Source organism: Stigmatopora argus, chromosome 10 (assembly GCF_051989625.1).
Source record: "Stigmatopora argus isolate UIUO_Sarg chromosome 10, RoL_Sarg_1.0, whole genome shotgun sequence".
Taxonomy (NCBI): domain Eukaryota; kingdom Metazoa; phylum Chordata; class Actinopteri; order Syngnathiformes; family Syngnathidae; genus Stigmatopora; species Stigmatopora argus.
In genome coordinates this window covers 6,169,479-6,192,085 of record NC_135396.1, presented here as the reverse complement: position 1 = coordinate 6,192,085, position 22,607 = coordinate 6,169,479, and the positions used below count along the sequence as shown (strand labels likewise).

Genomic DNA, 22,607 nt, shown 5'->3' with positions numbered 1-22,607 from the left:
CAGGTGTTATCAATACTAGCTCCCTTCGTGAGATAACTTAAATATTAGATGGCTCACTTCATGTTTTGGGGGGATTTTTTTAGTTGCAGCTCATACATTATATGAAACATTAAAAACAACCAATGCTGTTGATATTCGTCAATTGAATTTTAATCAAATTTGAAATTATTTATAATTATGAATACCTATTTTTGGGCAGTGGGGGAAAATGGGTTTAAGATTACTAAAACTAGGAGGTGGTATATCTAACTGGTCAGTGAAGAGTTAAACAAGGTGTCTCCCTTAATTATACAAGTTGGAGTTGGCCTCAGGCAGGAGAAGCCTTGACCCTTAGCAGGATCCAGATGTGGCGGTCCCAAGGGTGGGGCCCTCAGCCCCGCCAGACCCCCAAGAGGGGAGCAGACAGAGCTGCCCTACTGCCAGTAGCGCAACTTTGAGCTTGCTAGAATAATCCTAATCATTGAATAGTAAGTATATTGTATACATATATTATCAATAAATATTCAAATCAATGCACCGGTGATAATTTGTTGCGTTTCCCGCAGTGTCTCACACGTCTAGAGCAGTTTTTGCTGCTCAAGTGGAACGGTGAATGCAGGAAAATTTATGGCTTCTCTGAAAAGTCTTCACCTTGACATACTAGCTTGTAGGGCAAAGAAATATTGCAACAGACACTCTGATTTGTCATCTAAAGATTTACAGCTGCAGTCACTTCTTTATCATCTTCACATTTTACTTGAAAATATAAACTTAGCCATATGTGAGTGGTCAAGAAGCATGTGTGCCAATGATACACTTGTAACTGAGGTTCATTATTTTTTAATATAAGAATTAGTCCTCCCATCCCACTGTACACACACGGCTTTGTCTCATTCGTTAAAAAAAGGAAAAACTAAGAATGTTCCACAGCAGGTTACTATCCTGTAAATATTTCCCAGGTTTTAAAAAAACATAACGGAGTGAACACTCAATTGTTTTGCCAGCTTATCTCCTCGGGACAGTATCCTGCTTTTTTTTCCTTTTTTTTTTTGAAGGCAGGGCTTTTGGGTGACACACAGCTTCCTTCTCTCACCCTTGCTTCGCAACAACAGCAGCAGCAGCAAGCAAGCAAGCAGCGGCAGTGACTTCACTTCCCAAATTTAGGAGGGAAAAAAGAAGAAAAAAAGTGTCTAACTCTACGACACACATACCGGGACCGAGGCCGGATTTAATTCAAGAGCGTGTCATGTTTGGGATACCGTCAGAGTCCACTAAAAAGTTCGCAAAATGGACGGAACTATTAAGGTAAGGGTGGTGGGGAACTGGATGTAGGAGATTGTGGGGGACCGCTTTTTTTCCTCCCAAAGTTGCGCCTCCTTTTTTGTGTGCGTGAGCTGAGACTTCTCCACTGTGGACCATTTTCTTCTGTGGTTCCCCTCAAACCAAGCCCGTTCGTCTACTGTTTTTTTAATTATTATTATTTTTAAAGAAAAATCATTACATCCGAGCTCTGTGAGGATGTGTCGAAGTTTACTTCGCATGTTGGATTTCTGAGGAGCGAGCGCGCAAATTACGCACATCAGGAGCGCCTCTTTTTCCCCCTGCAAACACACTTTTTGTTGTTGAAAAGTTGTGTTTCATGTAGGTAATATGACTTTTCACCTATTCTTAGCTTGTTCTTTAGTGTGACCGGCGGGGGTAATGTGCGTGGATTTTGCACGCCGGAGAAGAGCTGCGCAAAAGCGGTGTGGTAAACTCGGGTGATTCTTCCAAATGGAGCCTGTGGGATTATGAATAATCCCATGATTTGGTGATTTTGAAGATTATAACGAATGTAACGTCTTTATTTGGCGAATGGGCTGCTGATCGTTGTTCGAGGAAATGTGTTATTTGGCAAGTTACCACCTTGCAACACTTTAAAACCACACTTCAGTGTTTTTTTGTGTAAGGGTTACACAACTAGTGATGCTGTATGGAATATTAATATATTAGCCAATTTCTTGATTAATGGGTTACAGCGACTTAAGTCAAAAAAGTGTGGCAGTATTTTAGACCATCTAAGTATGATGTTAATGAAAATAGCTTTATCATAAATCCCGAGAATTTCAAACATTATTTCAAAGCTATCATAAGCATAACCTCATTGGAGAGTGGTATTTGGTTAAATTGGTAGTCATCAAGAGTGCTGGGCTGAATTAACATTGGCTACTGCACGCCCTCCTCCTCTTCCCTTCCAGACAGTCACATTCCAGATGGCTGGGGATGCTTCCAGATGTTTGAATGGCATGTCCCACTCTTGGCTCATTTCCTCACAAGTGTCAGTTCCCAAAAATGCACACAAATTGACCTCATCTTTTTTAAAAAGTTATGTCGTGTTTTGGGGGACATTTTGCCTAGCGGTTTTGTGGCAGTTGGGTGTGGTGTGTATGAGTTTGTATGTGTGTCAGTGTTAGTGACATACAAAAAGTTTAGTATCTATGATTACTTTGTCATTTTAGACTGCGGGTGGATGGGTGCAAGGTTCATTGATATGTGTGTCGCAAAAACCCAAGAATGAAAAATCGATTTGTAATTGAAGCATGGGTATGAATGGCTGGGCTGAACTCTTAGAGAAAGAACACACTCCCAAGTCATGAGAGTTTCCTGTTCTTCATAATCTTTTCCTGACAGATTTCCTTTTTCTGCTTAAACAAAAGACAGGAATGAAGCCCTTTATTCCTGCTCTGCTCCACCACCCTCTTAGTGAATGTCTGTTGGGTCTTGTCCCAAACAGACACGCGTGTGAACTACATGTGGTGTTGTGATGCACTGAGATGTCTGATGTAAACAAAAAAAGGCGGTGGTACCAAGCAGGTGTTTGAATCTCTAAACCATTGTTTATTTACAGTACAATCTCCAGTTGAACAAAACAGTGTCACGTAATCAATGAGTTTAATGCAGCAATGACACAATACATATTTATCCTGGTGGCTCATTATATTTTTAAAATAACAGCAAGGTGTACGTTTTTTAAGGGTGTTTCCAAAACAAACTTTTTGGGGGATCCTCTCCTGCATGGACTTGAAAAAGATTCTATTTAGGTAAATTAGGAAGTTGTTGTTAGGAACTGTCAGATGATTAGGGCATTGTGAGCATATGCATATTCATAGTGAAGCATTCAGTGTGCAGTCTAGCCACTCTAGCCGCCTCTTTTCCACTGATTTTCTGGTTAATTGTTTGGCTCATATTAAATGACATAATTCGTACTTTGTGCTTTGCCATTTGGATCTGAAATACTGCCTTTTTAAGGACCAGATCTGCAGACCTTCTGACATATAGTGCCTTGTATGTTAATCTACAACTAAACATTTAATATTAAGCAGAAGAAAGTAGAGTATTCTGTATTTTTGTGTCCTGTACAAATTGGTTAAAGTGATGAATCAATAATAATAAAAAGTCTGTTCCTACAGAACGAGGCACATGATTCCTTTAGATTAGAGCACAACCTGGAACAGATTGTGTTTTACCAAATGTGATCCATCTAGGTGCACTTGAAGGGTTCAGTAGCTGTTATCCTCAATTGTCCTCCAGTTTTGGAAATATATTTGACATTTATTTGCTTTCTGGGGAGTCAGGCTCAGCTGTGGACATGTGGCGACTTAGGCAGTTTGATTTCACTCAACACATTCAAGTGGAAGAGCTCTTGAGCAAGGTGCATACCATCCTGTTTAATTCCTGATGCCTACCAGAAACCTGCCATGTTTTCTGCAGTTTATCACAAATCATATCTATGTTGTGCAGAGACAAAACAAATAACCAATAAAATTATTGTTGAATTGAATTGCACAATCTCTTTAAGAGAGAAGCGAGAGGAATGTGAAATGACAAATTCATGAGACCAAAGGTGATTTCATCATTTTTCCTCTTGCACAGTGTTGCAGGCATGTAAAGAAAACTATGAGGTAATTATACCCTTGTAATCTACCTGACCGATTGTGAAGCTTCAAACCATACGCTAGAATGTAAATGTGCGACCTAAAAGGGGATACCCTTTTACATTGGAGCCGTGACCCTTTACAATGTTTGTCAAAATACTTTATGCATAATGGAAAAGCAAATACTTATGTTAACGCTATTTCAATAGTTTGAAATAGTATAAAACTAAAAAATTCAATTAGGATTTTTGTCAAAAGCATGCAGCTCTGATCTAAAGGCCTTCAGAATGTTTTACAGTCAGTGACAACACAAGAGCGAACTACATATATAAAAGTATTAGCTCAATGTTTTTGGTGTATCGTACATGCTGCTATTTTGTTTTCATACTGTACTTGTATTGTTTAACTACTTCAGAGTGAAACTGAATGGAGATGCTCTGTCTTCACAAGTTTTATGACAAAACCAAAAAGAGTAGAAGGCCAAAATGCTCATCTGTGTGCTATACTGATAGGATAGAAAATACTGCAGATTTCTCTTCAGCAGTGAGAGGCCTACTCCTATTTTTAAACGTCCTTTTCTACCATCTTGATGGGCAAACGCTACTTGCCAATCATGGTTTCCTCTTGACAGGGTGATATGTCACTTGGAATATAACTTGCAACAGTCACAATACTTGTGAGCGGCCTTATCGAGCCGTAACGAGACATTCCCTTGCTTCTTGGCACTTTATCGGTGGCACACTAGCTGGTGTGCACCGCTTAGATAGCAAGTCATACTGCCTGGGTTCAGACTATAGGATGGATCAACTGATTAAATCCCCAGGGAATCTAATGCTGTGGAGGGAGGTTAAATGTTCTCAAGAGGTGTAGCTCTTAGCTGGGAATTTACCTGTTGGGGTGTATATTATGTAATATTCCCTCCGGGTTTTGCTTTTAGTCTTGACTTTTGTCATTGAACGGTAAATCAAGGTTAACTTTATGAGGGACAAGTTGAGGCATACTTTAGAAGTTGAGTGTTAGTATCAAGTAGTACAGTATGGTTACATTGCATCTCAAATGGATGTCTGTCGAATGTATGATTACGTCAACTCCATTGGCTTCTTTTCTGATTAGTATTAATCATTTTGTGAGTAATTGGATCATTATCAATTTTATTAATTCATTTATTGCAGTCATATTTTTGTTAGCTTCATGACATCTAATAGTGTAACTTCAGTAAGATTGACGATGTTTTAATTCTTCATGCACATCACCGACAAAGGAAATACTGATATGTTTCATCACCCCCTCAATATAATTACCATGAATTCCACACTATGTAGACACCTGATTATAAGGCACATGGTCCAAATTTCACAAAAAAATAAAAATAAAATTTATATATATGAATATACTGCTATTCATATCTTAATATTGGTTATTTACAGCACGAGATGTCTGTGATTGTCTAGCAACCAATTCAGGGTACCCCCCACCTGCTGTCCATAGTTGGCTAGTATAGGCTCCAGCACCCCTAAGGTATCCTTGTGAGGATACGTGGTACAGAAAATGAAAACATGAACCACGATTATCAAAAGAAAATTAAAATCAATAAATAACATATTGAATTATAAAAGCTGCATTGTTCAAATGGAGATATTGATATATTCTTTCAAAATTACATAAATTCCATCCTTTTAGGATTAGACACGTTTGTGTCTAAGTCTTTCTATTAGATCCCAACAGATCCAGATGTGTTTCAGTCACCAGTGAGAAGCAGGGAAAACATGACGAGAATTCTTAATATTCAGACTTATATTGTATATAACAATGTCTGAATGGACAATGTTTACCCAATAGCGATTGTTACGGAGCATTTTAGTTAACTCCAACAATGTAGTCCGGAATGTAGACATTTTAAGGAAGTAAAAAAAGTGCTTTGTAAAACAAATTTAACAAATTCTCCGGTGGTGATCCGAGACGGGCCCACTGAAACGGTGCAATATGGCGTCCTGTCAATAGTTGCTTTTGTTTTCTTTAATAAACTTACATTGCTGAACCGAACCAGTTAGGTCAGTGTTGCAATACACCCCCACACAGCCCCCTTCCCAGCTTCTGTTGAGTCTTCAGCTGTGGAGAACAACCAAAGGACCTTAGAAGACAAACAATTGGTAAAAGAATCACAGAACAATAATTTCTAAAAGGCAGATGGCAAACATTAAATATCTATGGATAAATCAATCAATTACTATTCAAGTTGTTTTAAAAAAAATGAAGACATGTAGGCAAAGCATTATTTGTTTGCACACTAATTGCACTATGAGAATACATGATTGAAGTCATCTAACATCAACAGGAAGCTACAGTAGCTACAGGGGCTGTTTAGCCAAACTACTTAGGATGCCAGACTGTGATATGAACCATAACTGCATGTAATTAGTTAAAAAAAGAAGTCCTCAGAGAGGGTGCAATTGACATCACAGGTTCTTATGTAGTTTAAAACGTGACTTCTGCTGTTCGTATTGCAACAAATTCTTATCACTGTCACCACCTAACATCCTTGAATTGTCAAAGGAAAAGTTAAACTTTTTCGCTATTTTATTTTAACCCTTGGCCTGGAGAATCTTGAGACAGGTTTCATCCTTGTGCATCGACAAAAAACGGTGCAGAAAATTTATATATATATATATATATATATATATATATATATATATATATATATATATATATATATATATATATATATATATATATATATATATATATATATATATATATATACTATATATAGCCTCAAATCCTCACTCCATTAATGATTTATTTGTTCCTAAAGTTTCAAAATCAAGTTGTCTAGTTAGGATGCATAGAGCCTATTTGAGCAAATACACACCACATTATCTTTGCTTCTCCTTGCAGGAGGCACTGTCAGTGGTGAGTGAAGACCAGTCCTTATTTGAGCCTGCATACGCTGCTGCAGCCCCTCTACCAAAGACAGACATGACTGCATCTGGCGCACAGGACTACGGCCAGACTCACAAAATCAACCCGTTACCTCCACAGCAGGAGTGGATCAACCAGCCAGTGCGGGTCAACGTCAAGCGAGAATATGAGCATATGAATGGATCGAGGTAAGAAGCCTAAATCTAATATAATAAGCAGTACTTCAATAGGGAAGATTGATGTGCTTACTCAATCTGTTTTTTAGATAAATGCAAAACTATGTATAATTATGTTTTATGAATAGCAACAGGTGGATAACAGATTAATTATTCCTCTTGCGAAATTGTATTTATTTGAGACAAGTTTCTAAAATTGCAATTAGCTGAGTCTCAGCATTTATTGACAAGTGATATAATACGTTTTACTCATGAGAATTATGGTAAGTTCTGAATGTTTTTATTTGCAGGCGTAGATTAAACATATTAATTCATTTGCTTATTTTGTTAAAGAAACAAAATGTGTGAAATTACTAGGTTAAATTTGTGTTGCGTGTTCTTACACATATTCTGATTGAGTTGAACAAATAAAAGCATTACAATATTTTTAAATGGTCGAAATTTTGATGCCTTGCTATGAATACTAAATTTAACCAGTTGAATCTCAAGTTAACTATTGCTTTAAACTTTCCCAAGTCAATTGAGAAGTCTTACTTTAACGAACACTGTCCTGTATTTTTGCTAAACAACTCTTTCATAAGAAATCATGCTTTTCCCCTAATATATTTGTATGTGCATAACAGGGAGTCTCCAGTGGACTGCAGCGTGGGTAAATGCAATAAGCTAGTGGGGAGTAATGACACATCTCAGATGAACTATGGCAATTATATGGATGAAAAAAATGCACCTCCCCCCAACATGACTACCAATGAACGAAGAGTCATTGTACCAGCTGGTAAGTCCTCAAAATAAAGAGTCACTAGCCCTGAAATGTGGTGTATGGACCTGTATTTGTCAATTTCATCAACAATAACAATGTTTTCTTCTTTAGTCATTATGTTTATTCTACTGCTTTTCCTGTTCTGGTCTAGTGTGTGTGAACATATGTATGCAAAAACAAAACAAAAAAGAAAACAACAACAACAAGACCAACACTATAAAGTTAATTGACCGAATTGAAGAAAAAAGAAGAAAATAATTTGCGTTTTGGACAAATTACTACAGGTTAATTGTAAATTGAAGCAGATAGTCCAACAATCTTGTAGAACTTGGAGGCTGCACCTTGACAGTTATAAATCTAGATAGTCTAAGCGGCATATTCAACATACTGTTTCGTTAAATAAGTCTCTCCAGATGTAACTATATGTAAAAAATGTTGAAGGGGTTTGAAAATGAGGCTCCCCATGAAAGATGATTTACCTGAAACATTATTCTACTGTAATAAATCCCGCTGGGGTTTAGAAGGATGAAGAATTATTTATATATAATAACTGAGCCATGTCTGATCCTGATAACTCATTCTGTTTTCAACTAGTTCAGTTCCTCTTATTCCTTTATGCTATCAGCTATATTGATGCTGTCATAGTCTATAAGCAAGTTCAAGTACTAGTATGTGTAAAAAATAAATAAACAAGTGTTTCTTTTCCCTCTTTGTGCAGATCCTTCATTATGGTCCCAGGACCATGTGCGCCAGTGGCTTGAGTGGGCTATCAAGGAGTATGGCCTGTTGGAGATTGATGCATCCATATTTCAAAACACGGATGGAAAAGATTTGTGCAAAATGAGCAAGGACGACTTCCTTCGGCTCACCACCATGTACAACGCAGAAGTTCTTCTCTCTCATCTCAATTACCTCAGGGAAAGTAAGTGTTCAAAAATGGTCAAGTATGATCACAGACAGGGATTTGATTCATGATTGATTCATCCTGAGTCAGAACAACTGTCCGCCTCTCCCCAGATTGAGTTGTTTAGCAATCATATAAATTGGTGGCAAATAATCTTGGGACAAGGGATGGCACATGCCAATTAATATAGCATGGTCTCTCTTGGGGGATATTAGATGCATCAAGGGAAAACAAAGAAATGAAAGATTTCAGTTTCCTGTTTGTTTTGCTGACTTTTACACCTTGTCTATTGTTTTGGCTCTGTTGGCCATCTTGAACATTTTCTACTTTAATTTTTCTACCAGTCATTAGCGGTGTGGAGAACAGAGCTCCTTCCTATTTCGATATTCACCAGCTAACATGTCTTGCTACGCTTTGCTGTGCTGTGCCATACACCACATGGTTTTTGGAAAGAAGTCCAGGTGCATTGCCTCGGGAAACAGGCTACGCCAGTGTGTCCAGGCAACTACTAAGTTCGAGCTTATTACCTTTGAAGAGGCTCTTGATGAAATCCCACTTCATATGTTTCAGCTGGGAACCCAAATCAATTTGCTGAGGCAGTATGCAAATTCCTTTGAAATATAAAATATAACATCTGGTGGGGATAAAATTTGTAAGTGCACTAGCTCAGTCTCAGTGATTTTCAGAGAAACTTACTTGTTGGAACTATGATTGAATACTTTGCATTCTAAACTAAAGAACATTGAGTGATGCTCCCATTGCTGCAGAATATCAAGAAACCAAACTGGGTGGAGTGATTGATTTCTCCACTAAATATAACATTACTCTCAAAACGTTGTGATGAGCTTCAGTGTGATGTAATGGGAACTGTACTTTGAGGGTGTTAACAGTTTTCCTAATACACGTTGTCAGGGCAGAGAGGGATGCTTGTCATGAGTAAAACAGCCTCATTGTACAGTGCTCCAGTGTGTGGATCTGTCTGACAGCCACTAGGCCCAGCAGTTTTCATTATGACCTCTGGCTATATGACTTAGCAATGGCTTAGGCGTGCAGTACCATGACTTTGCCCATTGCTGCCCCCTCTTTTGATTTAGACCAGGGGTCTCGAACTCAATTTACCTGGGGGCCGCTAGAGGCCGAGTCTGGGTGAGACTGGGCCGCATCAGGATTTCCACAAGAAAAGCACTGATAAAACATTCCAACGTTATCAAATATCTTTATTTTTTAACAAAAAATAATGAATTAAATAAATTAACTTAAAGATGAACAAAAAATAAATCAATCAGTAATACAAAACCAAATAATACTAATGAGCATACAGTAGATATACACTGGCTGGCTAAGTAGAGAAAATGAATTATTTTTATTCCGTTTCAAATGTCTGTATTAACAGCTCTTTAACCTTAAACTTTCTGAACTTGAATGGAACATTGAACATGAAATATTCTGAACACGGCTTCTCTTGCCTACTCCTTGCTGCTAGAAACCTGGCAGCGCTTCTTCTCACATAGTCACATTTGGCTTGAGGGAGGAAGCAGTGGAGACCCTCAGTAGAGCTTGAAGATGCTCATCAGTAAGTCTGGACCTGTACTTGGACTTATTGAAGTTCAAGGTGGAGAAGAGCTTCTCACACAAGTATGTGCTCCCAAAAAGGCACATGGTCCGCTTGAACCTTCGGGAAAGTTCAGGGAAGCTGGGGGTCAACTCTCTCAAAAATTGCCCAAGCTTGTCTGCTTCTCCACTCACCTCCCTGAACTTGGCTTTGAGTGCAGAGTTGCACTGCAGGTCAATGAGCTCCATTTGAAGCTCAGGAGGGGCATCTTGCACATCAAAGGAGAAGGGGTCCGCAAAAATTTGAAATGTGGCTTTGTGTGTCTTGAAGTCTGCAAATCTGTGATCAAATTCCTCCTGTAGCTTCGAAATGGCCTCAACATACTTCTCACCACTGAATGGTGTGCCTGCATCCACGAGAGCCTTGCATGCTGGGAAATGGCAAAGGTTTGTCTGAGAGAGCTGGGCTTTCCATAACACAAGTTTAGTGCAAAATGCTCTCACGTTGTCATAGGCAGCACTGACAAGTTGCCCCTGGCCTTGTAGCTTCTTGTTCAGTACATTAAGCTCATGTGTGATATCAACAAGAAAAGCCAAGTCCATGAGCCATTTGGGATCACTTAGCACAGGATCAATCAACTCACAAACGGCGTAGCTAGCTTTGACTGCTGCATTACTGTCTTTGGTAGCCTTCTTGAAGAAATCCTGTTGCCTCAGAAGACGTGTTTTCAGACTGGCAACCTGGTTGGCTCTCTCATCTCCCTGGTATTTTTCGTACTCCTCAGCATGTCTCGTAGTACAATTACGTTTCAAATTGTATTCCTTGTGCACCGCAACTTTTTCAGTGTAAATGAGACACGTCGGGGTGCCCCTGTGTTCAACAAAGAAATATTGCACTCCCCACTTTTCTTGAAACTGTCTGTGCTCATCACCGACCTTTCTCTTCACGGCAGGCTTTGAAAGAGACATCTCTGGGGCTCTGTAATATGTTTTTCCACTTGGAATGAGTCTCGGGTTGATCTTTCACATTCAGTCGCGCGGGTTTGTGGCGCATGTGCACTTTCGCTCTCCGTTTCAATCGCGGAGATGGCTACAGACACTGACACAGGCTGGATCACGGATCATAGCGCCTCATTCAGTTCTATGCTGAGAGCAGCGGAGGAGTGTGCGCGCCGAGCGGAGTGATCGGCCTCACGGCTTCTCCTCCGCCCAGCTGATTGGAGGAATGAATGAGTGAGTGAGCGAGGCACTGGACAGCCCGGCCGATGTCCCGCCCTCCAGAGCCGTATACCTCACCGTGATTGGTTCATTCAGCTCCGAACCAAAGTTCCCTCTAATTTTTTGTTGGTCTGAGCAGAAAGACAACCTCCCTGAGCGCACTGAGTACCAGTGTGAGCGACATCATCGGTACTCGGATGATTCGCCTAAAGACGTTTCGCCGACGGACGTTTGACAGACGGGCAGGTCGCCGAATGGACGTTCCACCGAACGTTCATTCGGCCGAACGGAGGTTTCGCCGAAACGGGATTCGAACGCTCGCCCCGCCGGATCGTGTGTGTACAAGTTTTTCAACCTCGGCCCGCGGGCCATATACGGCCCGTTAGGATTTTTAATCCGGCCCGCCGCCGGTGTTGTCCAAATTATAGTAAAAATCAATGTTCGTCTACCATCAATGGCAGTCCGGGAGTAAGCACCCTTGGGCAGGCAGATGTAGCAGAACCGAGGGGTAAAATGACAGCAATCGGGTCAAATCCATCCTAAAACAGCATTTAATGATTAAATACAAATACTGGATGATATCGCGATGGAGGCAAAAAAACGTCTATAGACGTCCATTCGCCAAACGGCTCAAAATGCTCTCAAATTCGGTCAAATCCAGCTGAAAACAGCGTTTAATGATTAAATACAAATACTAGTATTTGTATTTAATCATTAAACTAACAAATACTAGTACGACCTGTCCGTCTGTCAAACGTCCGTCGGCGAAACGTCTTTAGGCGAATCATCCGGTCACGACATCATCATTGCTCGCTATCGGCACACCAGTATCACACCTGCAACAAGCAGGTGCATGTCAATGTTCCCTCTAATTTTTCATGTAAAACATGCTGTAAAACAAGAAAAACATGAGTGGACAGAGCTACTGCCACTGGCTGCCACTTAAACGGCGCCATCATGGGGAAAGGGGTAAAAAAAAAAAAAAAAAAAAAAAAAAAAAAAAAAAAAAAAAAAAAAAAAAAAAAAAAAAATCGATCTTTCATATTAAGACGGGGGCCGCAAATTATCGTCCCGAGGGCCGCAGTTGGCCCGCGGGCCGCAAGTTTGAGACCCCTGATTTAGACCGTGTGTGCTGAGGAATCTTCTCCACTTGCCTGTTGAAATTGCTTTGGATCGTTTCCCAACAAACAAAAGCAATGAATACTCCCTTTCCGTGCTTGGTCTGACCGGCTTCATAGCAGCTGTCTGGGAAGAACATAGCATATTATTGACACTGGAAGCCTACGGGCAAGATGAAGTGCGTAAGTACCAAATGTTTAAGAGAGACAAAGTAGGAAGATGGAGAGTAGAGGTAGACCCTGCGGGGACAATGATTTGGTAACTAAATCCATTTGCTCCTCTAGTCTTGCAGCATGATCATAGAGGAGAGTAAACCTGTCTAGATAATAGACTCCTGGCTTCACTCACAAGTGTTGGAAGTAAGATGAGCATCTTAAGTGTTCCAAAATATATATATATATATATATATATATATATATATATATATATATATATATATATATATATATATATATATATATATATATATATATATATGAAGAAGAAAATGGCTGATCCAAGCTCTGGAAGTATTAGAGAATATTGGTCAAGTGATATCTAATTGTAATCTACAAACAGCTCCAAACGGTAAATTGCCTAAATGGACAAGCAATCATTACATAGACATCTGAGTGCATCTTGAGTGAGTCTGTTTATTGAAACTCTGATTTACATTCCACGCAGTCATTACAGTCTAAATGTACACTGTGCGGCCCCACCCTGCGGCCATATAGTAAATCCAGACATAGTCGCCACGTCCCATGCAGATACATCATTCAGGTACCTGTGCCAGTGCCTCCTCCAAAACAATGGGAACATCTGTCTAGCCAAGCAGCTGCCTGTAGTAACAGGGGTAGTTGCCAGTGCAATATTTTTGGCTTGATCCGAGGTCACTTATCCAGATTTTTATAAATGATGGCTGTCCGCAACTCAATGTGTTTTCAATTTGGGGTGCAATTGGAGAATTTGTTCAAATTAGTCTGTAGGGGAGGGACTGTGGTGTGTTTGCTTTATAGCACCCACGTATGTTGGTTTGATTCCACATGTGTAGGGAACTCAGCACACGGGGATACTGGCCAGGTTAAGAGAAACTATATTGTAGAAGTTACAGCAGTGAACACAAAGTTGGGAGCTAAGCGTAACAACCTAGTTCCATATTTTTTAAAGTGTATTGAAAATTCAAGCTGCTCATGAGCGAGCAGCTATCACAAACAATCTATCTGTTTGTCGCCCATCACTGTTTTATCTGTATCTGGATGGATAATACTGGGAGTCAAGTCAATATGGGAAAGTGGAAGAAAAAAAAGCGCTAGGTCTGGGCTTCTGCGCCGCACTGTTGCTGAGTGGGGGACATTCCCTAACCCTCAATAGTTTATACAGACCATAAACATCTGGCCTTGAAGGCTGAGTAGGGAAAATGTTTCTCTCCCTTTTTCTACCCTCGCAACATTTTTATTGAGCTCCTTGTGTATTAGTTCCTTCTATTGGCAGGTTATCATTGGTGTGGTGCTGGCTTGCATGGCTGACCTGGCTCTGCGCTGTGTGCTTTAAGGCATCTACAGCTAGCAGCCCAACAAAGCTACCACGCAGCTGCTCTCTTTAACGTGGGACTTTTTTCTACAGGAATTTATATCACTTTGAAACAAGTCGAGCCAAATAAGAATGCTGATATTGGACAATTGGATAATCAGTTGGACGCATCTTATGATGGCCACCTGTTTTTCAAATAAATTTCACTACCATTTCTCTGGAACTATATATCGATACTTTTCCACTCAAGCTTATCCTGTGCTGAACCTAATTCCAATTGACTTATTGGGGGAGCATTTTTATCTTTTCTGATCCAGCATGTGCATAAAAAAGATCATTCAAAACATTGCAATCACAAAGAATAATGTTTTGGAACAATCAGTATGCAAAAGACTGCATTTGAATGAAAATGTAAATTACCTATAACCCATTGCGGGATATTTTGTGAACTACCACCATCAAAATGATTCTCCAACCAAAAGATTACTGTATATTTTTCTTTGTCTATGGCTTAATGAAAACTATGGGAAACCACTTGCAGTCGCATGACAATCGGCACTGCAGTCAGCATGATGAGTTGTGTCTTCAATTTGCCTAAGTTAATGCTTTAGCGATTGTCTTGGCAATACTTTTGTACCTAGCATTCAATCTTCAAACTAACTACTGTTTTCTAAGGGGTCGTTTATCTGAAAAAGCTGTGAAAACAATCCAGAAAGATTGTTTTGTGGATTGGCCTCGTTTTTCTAGCAATGATGGAAATGGAAAGCAAAAATACAAGCTTTTAATTCTGGGCTGCAAAGTGGAACGATTCAGTTGCGGGCTTGCTCCACAACCATGTGAATAGAAAACACAGTGGACTCTTTTGCTCCGATGACATCACCGCCTGCCGCTTGTTATTTTGGGCATGCGCAGTCGCAGCTAATGGTGGCTCCATCCTTCCCTCTCTGCTTCTGCAATATTCTGTCACATTGTTTTCTATTTTATAGCATGAAATATGTACATGTCGTCAGTGAAGAAACAATGTACATATCTGAGCAAAAATACTCGAACCTTTAAGGCTCACTTAGCCTTGCTGCTCTGAGATGATGTGACGTGGGCTGGCACTCAGCTACCATCGATCAATACGTGGAGTCAGTTTGCCCAGCTCAGCATGCTCGGTGGCCAGCGCCCGATCCTCACTCAGTTGTGGTCTGGCATGGCTACCACTCATCTCTTGAGAGTTCTCTACTCCCTGCTTGAGCTCCAGTGTTGCACTCATTGAATTCCATGTCCTCTTTTAACTATCCTTGGTGGATATTTGTACAGTTAGATGAACGTCAAAATTTCAATGTTTTGTAGTCTGGTGTAATGCAGTGTAGTACTTCTAAATCTCTGTCCGTCCAAATAGAAAACCACTAGGCTGCGTTTACCATTTGGCTCCGAGAAATGTTGATCAACTTTGTCGGTTGCACGGAACTTTGGTTTTTGGCTCAGTAGTTATAAAATGGCTCTATTTCTGTTGATTCGGTCGAAGTGTCAAAATTAATTCCGTATGATTTTGTTCTTGTGATTTTAAGAGAAGATTGGATTCTAAATAAAAAAATAGGAAAAACAAAATTAATCTCAAACAAAAAAGAACACCACCATAATTTGGTAGAGTATAACAAAACTATTTCATAGTAACATTTTGACACTGGCCTTATTGTCTCACTTAAAATGACTCATTAGGTTACTTGGAACTTCTGTTTGTTGACAAAGGCTATGCCACATGTTTAGGTGATGATATCCTGCGGTTCCACAGAATAAACAACTTGGGTTGACAGAGAACCATCGATATGCCTGAGCCGAAACTCTGTTAGTGTTAGGCCTTGCGTTACTGGAGGCCTTTTTTTTCTTTTTTAATACTAACATAAATTACATTACGTAATCTGGAACAAGAAATGTGATGGTTTTATTCTCGTGGGCCACTGTGCTGTCAGATTAGCAGGATGTTTATTTTCAAAGAGAGTAAAAGGCCATCCACATAAATATGCAGCATAGTCAAAATTCTCTGTCATTTGCATTTCTTGCTTGCTCACACCCTTCCTTACTCTCCCTTAAACTTTACAGCAATCCTGAATTTCTCTGCGGGGTGGTTTGAGGTTTTCTCAGCGATGCTGCCTGCCTGTTTGCCTGTCTGGGTCAGGCCACATATGTGGCGTGGCACACAGTAGGAAAAGGGTTAAACAGCCATTTTCCTTCTACCCTCAGTCGCCTCTGCTTACTGTTCATCTTTTCCCTTATACTAAACTTTCTCCCTTTTTCCAAACACACTTGCTTTGGTGGCTCGCTTGCCTCTTACGTGTCTGCACTCAGCATGAGGAATTATTTTTGTATGAGAAGCTGCGTTTGATTGCTGTGCAGGGACCCTGCCTCATACAATGGTTCCCCTGTTCTGAGGCCCCGGGTCTCTAAACGAGACCCAGAGCCTTGGGGGTGCTGTGGAATAGGTAAAACTAGGAGGGGTGGGTGTTGGGAGGCAAGTGTACATTTGTGGAGCACCTCTCTCCCCTTTAGCTCTACCCCCTAAAATAACAGAGCCCATGTTGGCTACTCCATCCCCCTCAGCACTAGCATGCACAGAGGATCTGAATCAAATCATAGACAAAATATTCTCTACTGTTTTGTTCAGAAAAACTCAGCAGCTGTCTGTGTGCTAAATCTTAACACACTCCACGCAGTAGCAGCTCTTGTGTTTTCTTTGTGCATTTTTGGGTCTGTTTTTCCACTCACTGATTTATGCCTGGGGCAGCTAAAATTAAGAGAGCATTTTGGTGCCGCCCAGGGTGCCTGTGTAAGTGCAGGAATGCAGCATAGAGTTCTGCAACATACGTTGAAAAGACTAGGCAGCCTTTATTATTCAGGCCCAGGCTTTCTAATTAAAACACTAACTGACTTCTGGAGGGGTTCCTACAGTGTTGGAGCAATTGGGCATGTTGAAACTCAACTTGTTTAGTATAGTATTTGAGTTATTCAGTTTAGCATAATATTGCCCTTTATTAATTCATTTGGTCCAAGTGGGCCCACAGTTAGGAAAATTAGAGCAGACCTAATGCTAATGGGCTTTTTTACTGCTATCTGCTGTTTTTCTTTAGACTTACATACAATTCAAGAACCAAACAATGTCATTTATGGAAAGGGTGTGAACGTTTATTCCCATTTTTGTTTTTGTCCCAGTGTCATTAACAAAGATTATAAAATTATATGATGCAGTGATGAAACAAATGCCCATTGCTAATTTTAAATGAAAAATGTCACTAGTTGATTTCAATAGCAGATCCTTTGAGATTTCCTTTTCTTTTAGAATTGCATAATAGATTGAAGCACTCATTGTTCCCTGCTTTTGGCTGGCAACCAATTCAGGGTGTGCCCCGCCTGCTGCCTCCCCACATTTAGCTGGGATTGGCTCCGGCACCCCAAGCGATCCTTGTGCGGATAAACAGTATGGAAGTTGAATGAATGAATAGAAGATTGAAGCAAATTATGTTCTTTAGTGGCTTTCTTTACGTGCTTTTCATCATTATCATCCCACATTGAGTAATTTAATTGATTTTCTGGTTTTGTGAGAATGTAATACCATTTTTCATCTGGTTGCCTTGCAGGTAGCTCATCATTATCCTACAATACACCATCTCACGCAGACCCATCCCCACGTCTGGCTACCAAAGAAGGTAGGAGCACAACATGTTATTATTTCTGCTTAGAAACCTTTTTTTTCAAATGGGAAAAGGTTGTGTACTACAAATAGATGGGAAAGAAAAAGAAAATGAGAAGTAAAAGTCACCAAATTGCTTATAGGAGTGCTCACAAAACTTAAAGGCACTTTGCTTTTGATCACGCTTAGGTGGCAGGTGTAGCTTTTGTGTGCCAAAATGGGACAAACCAGCTTCAAGAGAATGGGACAATATTAAATAGGACCTGAAAACGATGTGCTGATGAGTTCCCTCCGCAGCAGGCTGGGTGAAGACAGACCGTGAATACAATGATTGTGGCAAAGTAGGAAGAGCTGGATATGCATCAGTGACAGGTGCAGAGGGAACAATGTGGACGATCTTGGAGGGTGATTAGATACTCAGCCCAGATTGTATTGAACACTAGTGTGTATATGTGATGGTTGAACAGAGATCAGTCAAAGGACGTTTTTTTTATCTCAATGGGAACATTCGGTAAAGTGAACAGTATGCTGTTCAAAATAGATTATAGACTGAATTTAATTTGCAGGTTTTTGTGAATATAAATTCATTAGTTTAGTTGTTTGTTTTCACTTCTCTGAAAAAAGATGAAGGAAAAAGTTGTATATTTATATATAAGTAGAAAACATATTGCATGTACTATAATAAAACTCTAACTATAAGAGATGAAGCAATGATACCGCATGAGTACCCTTTTTAAATATCAATCAGAACATAACATGTTTTCGATAATCTTATTGCTTTGAATAAGTGTTGCCACAAAACACCACAAAAAATGTGAAATAATTTAAGTTGCTTGCAATATAAATTAAGGACCATGTCAATTTATTAGTCATTGTTCTAAATAAATTAGATTTCTATTTAAAATAATTCCAATTTAAACCAAATTTGTGGGATTAAAAGAAATATTTCCAGTAAAATCCTTGCAAAAAGTGGAAGCATTTCACGACAACGCCCAGAATGACTTCCCGCGGATACGTTTTCACTCTGAAAACACTACTGTGCTGACATACGACAAAGATGGCTATAACACCCATTGCAAAAAGAAAGCTACATATCCTTTACATCGGCCACATGGTGTCACCACCAGAGGAGCAAGAGCACACTGCAATAACAATGATAGGCTAACAAACATAACAGCAGGTCCATCCAGGCAGGAAAAGAGGAAACTCTGCTTCTGATAAGTATCCAAGAATGCCTTCAGACTTGTTATCTAGCCCAGGCTGCAAGCGCAAGGGGCGATGTCGCGAAGATTCTGTACAGTATAAGTTGACCATTGGGAAGGCCAGATAAGCTTCTGCTCGGTCACCTCTCGACCCTGGCCTTCCTGCTTCCCAGCCCCAGGTATTTGGACTGGCAAGGATAGCAGGTCACTCCCTTCAAGAGCATTTCCCTTTCCCAATAAGTGATTTCTATTATGGTCTGTTTGACTGTGAATATACGTATAGGCGATCCAGTCTTTGGACAATGCAGCCCTCCTCATGGCTAAGAAAAAGAGGATACATTCACATGAGATCCTTAAATCAAACCTTATTGATCCCGGCATAATGCAATTATTGTTTGTAATATGCACCAGAACCCCTTTTTTTCCTCTTTCCACCACCTACCTCTAGTTGCACAAGAGGTAAGCGACCTGTATCCACAATAGCAGAATGCCAAATTACAAGTCCGTAACTACACTGATTTAGGTCTTTTGCCGAGTAAAAGTAGTTTATGGAGAAGCACCATCAATTTCGTCACACGCAGTTTCTGCGTGTGATGACAAGTAGGCTTTTTGTGTTGTGATAACGACAACAGGGGCCTATGTCCGATTATTATTATCATTATTATTATCTTGACATGTATATCTCTTTAATATTGCAATATATTGCAAAACTTTATTGAGATGTACATAAGACAAAAATGATTAAAACCAATGTTATCACTGAATTGGGGAATCCAAATTTGACGTATCTTCACAAAGACAGACACATAAGGGCTTAATTTTCCAGTATGAGACAGTATGGATCTTTTAACATGGTATTTAATATTTAAAGATTGTGTTGACAAGTGTTGTTTTTTTTGGAACATCAGCGACACCAACATTGACTTGTGGTTTGTTGTTGTTATCATTTTTTCAAAAAACTCAGCTTTTCAAATGAAAAAAATCATAAATATAGGCAATAAGGACCAAAGTTTGCTCCCGGATAGGCGTTCGTCAGACAGTTTCAAAGATCAGCACTGCCAGATGTTCATGTTCATACTACCATTCGAGAGGAGCCAAATACTTTGCAGACTCTTTGGGGTCGAGTAAGCATGAGCATCCCGCAGGAGACAACCCTTAATCTGGCCCAGACACTGCGGTGTAAAACGCAATGTTATGAATAAAAGGCAGCCTAAGAAACACAGAATGTAGCGGCGTTGAAGGGGTGCGAGTGTCTGTCTGTGGGTCCGTGAGTGTTTGTGAGACTGTGTATTCGTGGCTTGGCAAGCGTGTGCATGTGAGGCTTGCTGCATGTCTCATTGTAACATGCTACTTTTGACCAGCCAATACTATACTTTATAGTATACGTTTCCAAACGCTGCCAGTAAAATATGGTCACTTATTCTCTAAGATAAAATACTGTAAGATATTTCATTAATTGTTGTACAGGCGAATATTTTCTTTCATCTTTGAGTTATATTTATTCTCTTATTTGTTTATTTCATATTTTATATGTATTGTATGTTTTACTGCAACACATATTTTAGTACATCAATTCTACTTGATTTCAGTTATTTTGTCTTCTACATGCATTGCTGGGACCTAAGATTTAGGAAATGTTTATTCGATGGACCACATCTTGTAAGTGCAAAGAAACACCAATTTAGGGTGTCTCACGCCTCTGGCCCGGAGTCAGCTGGGATAGGCTCCAGCACACCCCGCGACCCTAAAGAGGATAAAGTGGTTCAGAAAATGAGAGATGAGATAATGTTACTCATTTAAAAACATATAATTATCCAATATAGTCTGAGTAAAATTCATCCGTCAAAAAATGGTCTTAATTAAGTCAATGCCTCTTGCTGCTGCTATATGACGATTAAACGTGAATTAAAAACAATCCTTAAGAAAAATATTATCTATCAGAAGTGCTTCCATCACCTATATTGTTTGTAAAAATGACTTTGCGTCGAAGAATGCCTAAAATCTGACTCTGTCTCTCTCACTCTCTCACTCTCTCACTCTTTCTTCACTCTCCCTCACTCTCTATGGCCACCTTTCTCACCCTCTGTGTCTAGCACTCAGGCCATGTTTTGACTAACTAGTCGCGCAGTCAAAAGTCTCCCAGGAGCGTGCACCACACCCCAGACAAGAGTGGAAACTGGCTCGAGTAACAGCCAGAGCAAAGACTGGAAAATTAAGGCGAAGGGAGGTTGGAGAGGGGGGCGTATGAGGAGGAGGGGGTGCTCCTTTGGGTCTGTGTCTGCGTGGCTGGCTCAATCTGCATTACCCCCAGACCATTCAGCTTTTTTGGGGGTATGCTTTACATCTGCTGGTTCTCCTTCCACGATGCAATTTTCTCCTTACACCCTTTTGCTGAACACCACGAAAATAAGAGTTTAAAAAGTTGATTACGCTGTCACCCATTTTGTGTTGTGCCTAGCTCATCTCTCAAACACAATGTTGAGACTGACAAATTCACAATGATTTTATAACACTAAAGCCTGTCAAAAACACACAGCGTTACGAATGCTGGGCCGATGCACACGAGAAGGTTATTTCCAATTGTTTTTCTTTTGAATGCCAAACATTTTGCAGAGTTTTCGAATAATTTCTTATAACTGGTGATTTATGTCTTCCTATGTTGCCCATTTCTGCGCAACATCTTTGTTGGATGTAGATGGAGCAGACTTTGTCGGGATCTTTTCAAAGTGGTGTCGAGTGGATGTGCATTGGTATTTTCAGGGGGTGTCGGTGGTTGGAGTTAAGAGGTGTGGGGGGGAAAGGGCCAGTAAAACAAAGAGAGGTTGTCTACAGGCGAGGTAGGCAGGAAACGCAAGTCTCCCAGGACTGGCTGCTCCTCAGCCTGCACCAGATTGGACCTGACAGCCCCCTCAGCCACGGCAACCCGCTTGTTCTTTGTCCCATTTTGCACTTTCCCCCCTCTTTTCATCATTCTAATGACTTTTTGCGAGTTAATATCCATTGCTGTCATGATCTCAATTGCCATTTTACTACACTTTGAACATCCTTCCTTGAGATACGCCTTTTGGTGAAATATTTTAGGGTTTTAAATCTTTATTGGATTTTTTTTAAATGATGAGATGAAATGATTACATTGCACTAGGAATGTTCTCATTTGGAGGAGTTTTTTAAACACTACTTCACATTTGGTATCCAATAAAATACATTTTTTGGGGAGACTTGTGAATAAAACTTTCAAGAATTGAGCTTGGTTTGAAAGTAGCATTTTCTTTGACAGTACAAGAGGACTATTTGACCATTTTAGATGAGTGACTGTGGGTTTTATTTACTGACCTGTCACCATATATTTGTCCACAAGATGGCAACTGTGGACAAGGGTCAAAGAAAGTTGGGATTTCTACAGTCCCCATGATTTTGAATGCTGCTGTTGGTGGTGGGTTAGGGTTAGGGTTAGGGTTGCCTACCTCTAAGCAAAAATATTTCAATTTCCTCATACATATATTCGTACTTATGAACATATGTACATGCATACTTTAATACATAAATAGTAAAATAAATCCATGTGTAATATGGAGGACAAAATAAAAAAAATACATTTTAAAATATATAAAATAATAATACAATGAAAATAAAAACAACAATAAGTACAAAAATAAGAAATAAGATTTAAAAATTAAAAATAA

The 22,607-nt window shown here is 39.8% G+C and overlaps 1 protein-coding gene across 2 annotated transcripts in view; it reads left to right on the top strand.

The window, feature by feature from the left end:
- The window catches only part of fli1 (Fli-1 proto-oncogene, ETS transcription factor), a 31,313-nt gene that overhangs the window by 3,822 nt on the left and 4,884 nt on the right, over positions 1-22,607 (top strand). Inside the window, exons 1-5 of one of the 2 annotated variants that reach the window (XM_077611548.1) lie at positions 1,097-1,284; positions 6,789-7,000; positions 7,612-7,763; positions 8,467-8,670; positions 17,670-17,738. In XM_077611548.1, coding sequence (XP_077467674.1) covers positions 1,267-1,284; positions 6,789-7,000; positions 7,612-7,763; positions 8,467-8,670; positions 17,670-17,738 — 655 coding nt within the window. In that variant the 5' untranslated portion in view covers positions 1,097-1,266. Of the gene's footprint in view, positions 1-1,096; positions 1,285-6,788; positions 7,001-7,611; positions 7,764-8,466; positions 8,671-17,669; positions 17,739-22,607 lie in introns of those variants that run through there. The other variant, XM_077611546.1, reaches the window with a different exon arrangement.